This window comes from Meriones unguiculatus, chromosome 1 (genome assembly GCF_030254825.1).
Source record: "Meriones unguiculatus strain TT.TT164.6M chromosome 1, Bangor_MerUng_6.1, whole genome shotgun sequence".
NCBI classification, from domain to species: domain Eukaryota; kingdom Metazoa; phylum Chordata; class Mammalia; order Rodentia; family Muridae; genus Meriones; species Meriones unguiculatus.
Genome location: NC_083349.1, coordinates 143410036 through 143421097, shown reverse-complemented (window position 1 = coordinate 143421097; position 11062 = coordinate 143410036). Strand labels below are relative to the sequence as shown.

The window sequence follows — 11062 nt, the reverse complement described above, 5'->3', positions numbered from 1 at the left end:
CTAGAAAAGATTTCACACAGTTCTAACAGCTTGTCAGACTGCCTTACAAGATGGACTAAAGCCAGATCAGTGGTGAGCTGGACCACACCTTGACTAAGACTGCTGAGATGTGCGTATCCTTGGCCCTCTGCTTAAATTCCAATCTTCAGGAACTTGGAGAGCTCGCTGGGTTGCTTTGTTCATCTTCCCAACATGGCCACACGAATGAATCTTCTTTTTCTGCTTTCTGCTTGTCACTTTGCTCTTTTAATGGGCTTGTTGAAGATATGTGTCCAGGCCTGACTAGGTGCACAGGTTGTGACTTCCGAGTTCAGTAACAAGAAGTAAGCATGTCAGGGGGAAAGGAAGAATTTGTAATTATCTGACAATATGGAGCAATCTAGAGCAAGAGTGGCATGGTGTGTTTACAGGAAAAGACTAAGTCCCCAGGTTTGTGTCTCAATAGTCTGGGTCTGAAATGGAGGAAATGGAGGTGGAGAAAACAGGACTGGTGGAGAAATTGACAGGAAGGGTTGGGGTAGGTGCAGAGGGCTCAGGCTGCCAGAGCTTCTGTGACCTTAAAAGGACAGTTTGATCCACCATCTCTCAGTGTAACAGAACCACCTGGATCCTGAGGTAAAGCAACTGAGCAACCCAGGACGTTGGCTTTTTAGTGTGAACAAGAAGTGATCAAGAGGTGTCTTGGAGAGGCATAGGTCTAAGTCACCTGATCTCGGTTCCATGGGTCCCCTCCTGATTTCCTTTCTCAAAACCCTGCTGCACCAATCATGTGGGGGCGCTAGGCCAGTTGCAGAGAGAGAGAGGTATGCCCCCTCTGAGACTAGCCATGATGGGAAAGGGATGCATACATCTGCTCAGGGGAAAGTAGTGTGATGATGAGTCCCTGCTGGACCCAGAGTCTTCAGAAAAGACAGACCACTGAGATGGGCACTCACAGTGCCCGGGGGCAAAGAAACCCTTCCTGCGGGATTCTTCCCTGATCTCCGGGCTTCCAGGAGGGAGAATGACACAGTAAAGCAGCAACAGGAGGGCAGGGACCACAGGACTTGGCCTGTTGAGTCATAAATAGCTCAGAGTCAGGAGAAACACCATTCACCAACAAATTAGATTAGTAACAATCCCGCCCAGCCCCTTGTCCCTACCAGCTTCTGGCATCATTCTTGCCGTAGCAGGTGTCTGTTGCTTTGTCGGGCTGGGTTGCGGGCTCTGCAGGTACTTGCCTTAGCTTTCTGACTCAGCACACACCAAAGCCAGTGGACAGTGCTTCCTAGAACAATGGCTTCCACGGTGACACAGATCATGCCCAGGTCAACAACAGCATTACGCTTCCCAGGATCACCAGCATGGTCTCACTCTGGACCCCTCCTAATCTATCTTGAGGACTGAGACTTTGACATTTTCATTTCTCTCCTGTCTCCTCCCTTCCTTCTGTCCCTATGTGCAGCTACTGACCTATCCACACAGCACCTGTCCAGAATGGGCAAGAACCCCTTATTGAGTCTCTCAGTTCTCCCCACCTGATCCATTCTTCAGGGTACCCAAATTCCATTACACCATTTTCAAGGATAAAATCCTAATCTGTGTCCACACGTTCCTCTTGGACATTTATTTCCAGATAGCTCTTTGCTGTTCCCAGAAGTACCACCTGGGTCTTCTCCACCTTTCCCCTCCTCCCCCCTCCTCCCCTTACTTCCCCTCCTCCCCCTCCTCCACCCTGACTTTCTTTTCTCCTTCCTCCTCCTCCTTCTCTTCCTCTTCCACTTTCTCCACTCCTCCTCCACCCCTTCATCCATCCCCTCCTCTTCTTCTTCCTCCTCCTTCTCCTCTACTCCGTCCTTCTCCTCCTCCTCTTCCTGCACTTCCTACCCTTCTCCTCCTCTCCCTCATCCACCCCCTCATCCTCTTCTTCTCCTCCCCCTCCTCCCCTTTCTGGACCTGGTCATCTCCTGTCCTCCCAATCCCCTCTGCATACAAACTCACAAAATGACTCCTTCTGCATGCCATTACCCATGTGGCTCCCCTCCTCCTATCCTGCATGGGCAGTGAGTGATTGATAAGTAACATCACTGGGCCTTACTTCCTTCTCAGAGGCTGCCCTGGCCCAGAGAAGAGACACTTCCTTACACATTGAGACCAGACAGCAGGCCGTCTCACACCTCAGACAAGACTTTTCTGTTAGCAAGGTTGTGTCATTGCATTACCTTGGACCCAAGGCCAGCATTATTCTCTCACTGAAGGGAGGAGTCAGGCTCCTGCCCAAAATGATATTCTCCACAGTTCTTTAGCTGAACATTAAGTGATACACAGAACTATGCCTTTCGCACTTCCCAGGAATACTTGTGATATTGTTTGTACATGTGTGTGCACAGCTAAAATGAAACACTGCTGAGTTCTATAAGCGGCTCACGGCCAGGTCGGGCCTCCCAGGACGGGCTCCTGTGGTGAGAGGCTGCCTGTCCCTCATCTAATAGAGGTTGTGCTGGGCGCAGTAGTGTATGCACAGCTGCTGGCGGAACTGCAGATGGTAGTCCTTCACCAGCTTGCCCAAGATGTACAGGAACTCATCAAAGCAGATCTGGTTGTCCTTGTTTTTGTCAGCTGCCCGGAAGAGCTCTGTGATGTAGTGTGGCTGCCTGCGGCCCTAGGGAATACAGAGAGGATTAGTACCCAGTGAGCATCCAGACTCCTCCTGTTGGCGATGGAGGGGCTCCCGGCAGCATGGTCCTCCCACAAGGATCACACACAGAGTATCAGTGACAAGGTCACCACATCGTCCAAAATCAGACTGAGGAGGCACAGGTGTTGATGGACAGCTTGTGGCACTGGACCTGGAGTTTGCATGGGCACAAACAGAGCCCCAGGGAGTTCTCCTCAGAAGGGGGACAAGTTCCCTCTTGTTTTTAAAATATTTTTTAAACAATTAGCAAGGAACTTCCACCCTGACTGACTTGAGAACCCTTGAAGAAACATTCCAGAAAAAAAAAATAATAATAAGGTTGTCTTTTATATTTTTTCTCAAAGCCTGGAAGTAGGTGAAGAAGATATTTTATGGGAATGAGTTGAGTCTCACTTCTTCTCAAGATGGCAGGCCAGAGAACATGGGATTCTCCAGAGTTCAGAAGACAGATCTGTTCTTTCTTTTAGTGCCTCAGCCTCTAAGAGGCACAGTGACTGGAGATTAGGACTAATGACAGACTAGATGAGCAGGCCAGGATCTGGAGCTGGCCCTATCCAGCTCTAAGAAGCCCTAGGCATGGGAAGTAGAAGAGGTTCTATTTCCCATGGCCAGCAGACTAGGGTAGCCTCCACAGCCCGAATTACCCACTCTAGGCTCATGGCAGAGGTGCTGGCTGAGGGGCTTCGGCTGAAAGGGCTCACAGGGAGAGTGTGAGTTTGGGGCAGTGTCACTGACTGAAGAGGGTTGGGAACAGAGAAGAGTTTTGAGGCCATGTTCAAAGGACACAGGAGGCAGAATAATCAGCAGGTGTGGTTTCAGGCTGTAGTCTCAGAGATTAATTCTTCATGGAATGAAACTCCAGGTGACTGGAGTGAAACCAAGCAGGTGACCTCAGAGGAGGAAGGACAGGAAATAAAGCAAACCTTGCTCTCTGCACACCCTCCCTCTTCCATCCTCCTTCCAGGAGATTCTCACGGGAGTCAGCTCCTTCCACCTACCCACCTCTTCACTCACTCCCAACCCTACAGACAGCACTGTCTGGGCCCTTTGGTCCTCCTTCACCTTCCGCTCCAGGCCCAGACCCTGCCTACCAAGGTGTCCATAAAGCGAGGCACACTATCGAGGAGCAGGGCTTTCAACTCCTCCAGGGACAGGGTCTCCTTGTCTCCTTCCCGGGCGGCATAGTGGTGGAAGCAGTGGATGATCTGGAAGAGGGAGTCCTCCACTGGTGTGTCCGGCATGATTGCTGGCCCAGCAGGGTACTGGCTGATATGCAGAGCAGAGGAGGAGGTGCTGGAACGGTGGCAGGTCTGTGAGGAGGGAACAGAACCCGATGTGCAGAACACGATGGACTCCTCCTCCTGCAAACATCTGCCCCCTACTCACTTTCCTGCTCCACGTCAGGGCTCCTCATGCTCCCACTGGCCCCATGTGAACTTGGCTCAGCGTCTCTGCCCTCAACAAGCTTTCTGGCCTGACCTCAGAGTGAGTTCACTGGCACTGAGGGCTTCCTGGGTTCAGGAGTGCTCTCCTGACTGCTAATAGTCAAGAACCAGGACAAACTAAAGATGGTGTGAAGCAAGGCGCTGGTTTTGTTCCTTGAAAAGGCAAGATCCCTTCCCCTACTATAAACTACTTTATGGGACCAGCAGAACATTAAAATATGTATGCGACAGCAGAGACACAGACCTGGCACTGTGCTGCTCCTGAGTTCTCCTTGGCCCTGGCACACACAGACAACACCTTAGTCCCCATCGCCACCTTACATATGATCTTCTCTAGGAGCTGACACCCCCTCTCCAGCATGGTCCCTTTAGCTCTATAATCCTGGGGCCCTCTCACAGCTTTGCTCACCGTCCATCTGATGCCCATGGGCCCTCACTCTATATTCCTACAGAGCTAGAGGTGACAGGAAGCAGCTGTGCAAACAATAACCCTAACAACCACACATCCCACTTCTTCCCAGCTAGCTGAATAATGGGTGAAGTATCACATACGTTATCCCATTTAATTCACACAGGGCCCTAAGTTGTTAAGTATCATTTTCCCAGAGGGGAAAATGAAATCCAGAGAGGTTAGAGAATTTACCAAGATTGCACAACTACTACACCTTGATTTAGCCTCAAATCCTTGTGTTTGTGGACAAGCCCAAAGATATGCTTGTCCTCTGGGATTCTAAACCACTATGGGGCCACAGTTCCATTGTTGGAACATTGCACATATTCTCTGTATAACAGTCAAGCTGAGCGTCTCTGCTCTCTCAGAGTTGCACACACCCAGAGCAGCCCACACCACCCCCAGGATTGTCTTGGAGGAGGCACTGACCTGTACTCTGTGCAGGGCTGCTCAGCATCCACAGCCTAGCCTCACGGGACCCTGGAATCAGACGAAAGGCAGCCTTCTGAGCAGGGGAGCTCCCACCACACTGGACACCCAGCCCACTCCTTTATGACAGCCGGTGTGTGACTCTCTACAAGTCCTTCTACAGCAGGATCAAACCTTAACTGCATTCCTGGGATGATATCATCACACTCCTGATTTTAGGATCTGAAAGACCTAAGAATCACAAAGGTCTCATTATCCATTCACTGCCTCCAATCAGCGCTCACCATGCCTCCCTTCCCCCAGCTTAGGGCCATACTTAAAAACAGCATCCTCGGCCGCCCTTCCTCAATTTCTGAACCTCCAAAGTCCACAATAATGAATCATGTTTATCCACTCACTCAACAAATATTTCATGAGTACTTGCAGCATGCCAAGCCCTCTGCTAAGCAACATGAATAAGACACTGGGCCAGCTAGCTCACTCATGAGGTTGAATAAGAGAACTGAGAGTTAGACATGGTCACTGTGTACTCTGGGGCACCCAACAAGGGCCACCTTCTCCCAGAAAAAAAAATTGAGACAGACTTCCTTAGGGAGGTACTACTTCAGGACTATCTTGAAAAGAAATTTTGAGTTGCTCTGGGGAATGGAGGAGCTCTAGGCAGAAGGGAATGCACACAAAAGGCTTAGAGGTGTGGAACAGCATGGCCTGCTCTGGGAGTTGACATAGTACACCTGAGTGCTTAGAAGAGTAGAGCTCCAGGCAGCAGGCAGATGAAAGATGCAAGCCCTGTACGCCTAGCCAGTGTTGAACCCTGAATTCTATGTGGAACAACCTAAGAGATTGCTTTAGTGGTCTGGGTGATGTATGAAGGTCAAAGAAAAGTGCTAGGATCAGTTTGGTGTAGAAGAAATCTCTTATGTATTCTGTGTGTGCAACACTTGTCAATTTAAACACCTAGGTCATATAGCTAGACTCTTCTCTGACTAGCTCATAGCTTAAAATAATCCGTTTATTTTTGCCAACATCTGCTACGTGGCTGGTTACCTGAGCTCAGGCACCATGCATTGTGTAGTCCTCACATCTTTCCGGCAAGTCTCACATGCCTGACTCTATCCCAGAATCCCTCTGCCTGCTGGATGTCTCACCTATTTCCTGTATCAACCATAGGTTTTTTTAATTGACAGGTGTTGCATCCTTACAGTATACAAGAGATTCCTTCTACACTTTGGACCATTAGGAAATAGCCAACTGCATAAAAACTAACTCTACTGAGAAGTAGTCTAGACCTGTAGAGCTGACTACACAAGTGCCGCTTAACTATCAAGGGAAAAGTGAAATCTCCTCCATCTCATTGCAAAACAAGCCTTTTCTCAGTGGCCACTACTGCCTGAGCATCTCAGCCCTTGTAGCATACCATGTATCTCCCAGAAGATGGTGCCAAAGAATAAGCAACTGATTCAGAGTCTGATCAGCATCCCAGGAGTACAGAGTTAGTATACTAGAGCCCCAGGGTTCAGTCCTCGCACCCAAACCACCACAACAACCATCACACAATGACATGCTTAGGAATAACAAAGACTTAACCCGGTACTGTTCCAGTTTTCATTAGTCTAATGAAACAATTTTCTCAACAGATAAATGGTTTATCAAACCCCTACTGTGTTTCTATACTAAAAATAGGGCTCAATTTTCTCAACTATTTGGAAATGCCAACCTAGAACCATAGAGAATTTTATTAAATATCTTTCATTTATCCTTTGTTCCTCAGGAATTTTTATACCAAGAAATTAACTAAAGGTTTTAAGCAATAGTTTTTTAAAATATTTATCACTGTAATGTCTGTAATTTAGAAACATGGATAAATGAAAACCTTAAAAATCATGTAATTAACACTTTCAGTACTTAGACAAATACTCTATAACATTTTGTGTTTCAGCTCTAACTATCACATGTGGAATCAACAACCAAACAGCTGCTTGCCAGAGACCAGCACCTCTTCCTGGCCTGTCTCCCTCCCTGATCACAGCTCACTGTGACCAGGGTCTCTCTGCACCAAGAGTGTCTCAGACACCAAGGTCATATTCCCTGCTCTTCCTTCCTGGACCCATCCACTCCGATCACACAGGCTTGAGGCTGCTTGCAGGGATCACCACCTGCTTCTGGCCCCTTTCCCCGAATTTCTCATCCCACTCCCACCAGGGACCCCCCCCCCGGGCCATCACATATGACCCAGAGTCCCAGAGCCCAGAGCCCTGTAAGCTGCCTGGCTGGGACCCTTCAGTTGTCCTATTGACCTTTAGACCAGCCCCACTCCTGGGAAAACTTGTTTCAAGCTGCTGAAGGCACCAGACTATAGCAGACAAGTTATAAAAGCTGTAAAGGATTGTCTGGGGATAGAGACTAGAGCCCCAAATAGAAGGGGAACTGACTGTGGGGAGGATGGTAGTGATGGAAGAGGGTAGTTATAATGATCAGGACAGAGAAGACACTGACTTTTCTAAAAGTATAGTGGCATACATGCAGGAAAATCTCATCATGAAGTTCATTAGCTTTGGAGTTTAAAATTAAGTAAAAAAGAAATCAGCAAATGAAAAAAAAAAAAGCACAATTGCATAATGTCCATGGTATTGATACAATAACATTCAACTATTTCTATTTCAATTTTCATTCAAGTTATCTATAGCCTATTGACACAAAATAAATTTCCATCATGTGGAGAAATGGTGAGAAAGAAACAGAGGGCTTTGGTTACAATGGGGATCAGTTGGGTAGAAAGTTGGGGGGAATAAAGTCTATTAAGACGTTGGGCTCGACCTAGGGAGACAGAGCACCATATCTCAATGGAACCCCAAGATGGCTGAAGGGCTGGTCACCAAATAAACCCTGAACTCTTTTGTCCCACATGGGGAATGTGAGTCAAAGAGTAACAGGAAAGGGTCCCATTTCAGTTATTCGTCCCCCACTTTCCTCCCACCAACTTCCTGATATCTGCTGAGCACCCATCACTTCTTCCCCCACTGGCACTAGCCTTTTCTGCAAGACTTAGTCTTCCTTCCCTCAGTCCTCAGTTTACTTTGTTCCCTTACAGAATTTTCTGCAACGTGGTGGGCACATCAGGTTTAGTACCGTGACAACCAGCTCCTACACAGGCTGTTTTGCATAGATTTAAACTACTTACTCCCCTGCTCCAGACTCACTCCTTAGTGGTCCTAGATGAAACCAGACAGTGGAGAGCAGGTGGAGAGTGGCACCAGTGTTCTCTTCCCCTCTTCGTAAGAACCTTGTGAGCATTTGACCATAGGATGCCCTGATATGATTCTGCTTCTTTCCCTGGACTGTGAGTTCCCAAGGGCAGTTGCTGATGAGGTCTGGGGGCCTTTAACTTAGGGAACAGGAGTATGGACTGAGTACGATTCAATTTTATAAAGGGACTGCTCTATGTCCCAGGCACACATCTCACATGCCCTCTCCGTAGGACCTTCTTCAGCTCAAGTAAGTGAGCAATTGCCTCTTGTATCCTGGGACTGTTGGGCCCTTCTCTTAGCCCATTCTGCTACTTACAGGATAAGAAGCACTATGAGGTCTGGGGTTGGCCATAGCCCTGCCACCAACTGGCCGGAAAGAAAAGAGGAACAGGATCCTGATAACCGCTATGGACAATCTGACCCAACAGCATAAGAAGCACACAGTTGTTTCTGTTCAGCCGGTGCCTATTGCAGTTATCCATCTCTGTTTCCTCATTCCCAGGACATTCCAGCACTCTCTCTAACTAGTCCAGAACTGGGCTTTAATATCTGCTCACAGTCTTATTCACTGGGAGCCTACACAATATTTCATGAAGAGCTTACAAAAAGGTGTCTTGTCCCTGGTAGAGGATGGTCAGTGAGCAGACGAACAAGAACATTATTCTGCTTCTGCAACTCTAACCTTGACTTTGAAGCTGAAAGAGATGGTTTTGATGCTCCCTAAAGAAGGGTCTACCAAATACTGGGTGTGGCTTGGTGCACTGTCATAAGGCTCAATCTTTTTTTTTTTTTGTATGTTAACCCCCCCTCCAGTTCTACCTGCTTCTGTATCCTGTTCATGGTCCCCCACTGCTAGACTTTGCAGGTAGGGTTTGGGATGAGAAGAGGGGCAGCAATGGAGAAGAAAAGGGGAGAAGGGACAAATAAATAAGGCTAATGATGTCTGCAGAGGCAATCAGCGCTTTCTGCCCTGCCTTAGTCTTCCTTCCCTCAGCCCTCAGACACCTAGCCATGTGAGAAGGGGAGGGAAACAGGGTCCTTATCTTTGTTCCCCTACAGACTTTTGAAAGCAAATATGAGCAGCGCTAAAGCTGAAAAGTCCATGACGGGAAGAATCAGCCCGGTTCATGAATACAGGGATAATGATGCCATGATCAACAAGCCAGGTGTGAAGTAAATGCTGCAAAGCTTCCTCAGCTTCCTCAATGGTGTGAATGAAGGTCTGACATTTCAGTATCAGTTGGGCTCTACACTGGCCTTCAGAGAAGTCTAGTGTAAGCCTGTGCTGAAAAGGCCAAAGATGTCATTCTAGGCGACAGAGCTCTCAGCTGTGATGGGCAGGGCTGGATTTCCAGGGCAAAGCCATAGAGAATCATATTCTTTCCTAAAAAATACATGCATATAATACTGTGTGTGTGTGTGTGTGTGTGTGTGTGTGTGTGTGTGTGTGTGTGTTTAAATGAAGGTATGCTATATGCCACTTTGGGGTGACAATGCCCCCCAAAAAGCAGGCATGAGAGAGCTCCTTATTAGTTGTTGGTCAGAGGAGTCCAAGAGACTCCCACAGCAATATAGGCTACTGCCACTCTTCCTGGTTGCCCACCAGAGTTAGAGGTAGGATTTTCCTCAGTTGTTTTTAACATGGACATCCAATAATTTAGTTTGTTCCCATTTTTCATTTTTTTCTCCATCTTCTCTTTTCTTGTACTTTCTATTTTATATTGAATTTTGAACATTTGTAGAGAAGTTTCACAGGATACAGACAAGTACACAAAGAGGGGGACAAAGAGAAATAGCAGAATATTGGAATGTGGGAGGTGAGCCCTAAGGATGACAAGGTGTGGATTATGGTCTGGAAAGATGGGGTTCCTGACACGGAGAGGGAGGTATGGCTTCTGAATAAAGAGCTAAAAGAACAGTATGAGTAAAGAGTGGATGTCCCCATGGACAAAGAATTCATTTTCATAATTTTTGAGGCAGTCTTTCTGTGCAAACCTTGCTGTCCTGAAACTCACTATGTAGACGAGAGTGGCCTTGAACTCACAGAGATCCACCTGCCTCTGTCTCATGCATGCTAAGACTGAAGGTGTGCACCACCTCATCCAGCTCACTTTTTATATTTCTTGAAGGGGAAATGTAAAGGGATTTAGTGAGCCTGTTTCCTAATTTTTCCAGGGAAAATGTTGACCTGATGTGTGCAGATCAATGTTTCACCACTGTGATAAAATACCCCCCCCCAAAAAAAAACAAACTTGAGGAAGGAAAGATTCATTTAGACTTATTGATTCATGGGTGTCAGTCTGTGGTAGGTATTGTGGACTGAATGAGAATGGCCTCCCTAGATTTGTTTTCGCTCAGAATTCTCACTCTTGCCCAGCTGTGGTGAAGAGCTTCTTTGAGTGCCATCACAATGGTGGAGACCCAGGAGGGGAATATTGCAGTAAGAAGACAGAGACCAGAGATGAGTCAGTCTTGCTTTGTTTTGCTTTTTAATAGCGGCCCACACTTCAGAGAGCCCATTCCACAAACCCTGCATTCAACCTTTCTGAGGGCAGCACTTCGATGACCGAATTACCTCAGCGTAGGCTCCCAGCACATCCAGCATTGCAACACCAGGAACTAAACTAACATGGATCCTTGAGGGACACTCAAACGATATCCCAACCACATGAGAGCCTTGTATGGCATGCCGCTCCTGTCCCCCTGCCATCTTCATCTATTCTCTACTGCTGGAACTCCTGGCTAACCCTCCGATTTGTTACTTTCGTGTTCTACTTCCTTTTTTCCCCCCCTTTGGCTTGTTTGCTTGGTT

General features: G+C 47.6%; 1 protein-coding gene across 1 annotated transcript; it reads right to left on the bottom strand.

Annotated features, from left to right (window-relative positions):
- Positions 1 to 1893: 1893 nt before the first annotated feature.
- Positions 1894 to 5185, bottom strand: LOC110566688 (protein S100-A15A). The gene is made up of 3 exons (XM_021664576.2): positions 5003 to 5185; positions 3769 to 3987; positions 1894 to 2641 (listed from the first exon to the last, which is right to left on the bottom strand). The coding sequence occupies exons 2-3, from the start codon at positions 3916 to 3918 to the stop codon at positions 2465 to 2467; spliced, it is 327 nt and encodes a 108-aa protein (XP_021520251.1). The 5' UTR covers positions 3919 to 3987; positions 5003 to 5185; the 3' UTR covers positions 1894 to 2464.
- Positions 5186 to 11062: the final 5877 nt, after the last annotated feature.

What these genes read in the sequence shown, in the direction of transcription:
- LOC110566688 (XM_021664576.2), bottom strand. Translation starts at nt 3,918, where the DNA reads ATGCCGGACACACCAGTGGAGGACTCCCTCTTCCAGATCATCCACTGC. An exon ending in CTCGCTTTATGGACACCTTG is followed by an intron (nt 2,642 to 3,768) that starts GTAGGCAGGGTC and finishes TGTATTCCCTAG; the next exon opens with GGCCGCAGGCAGCCACACTA.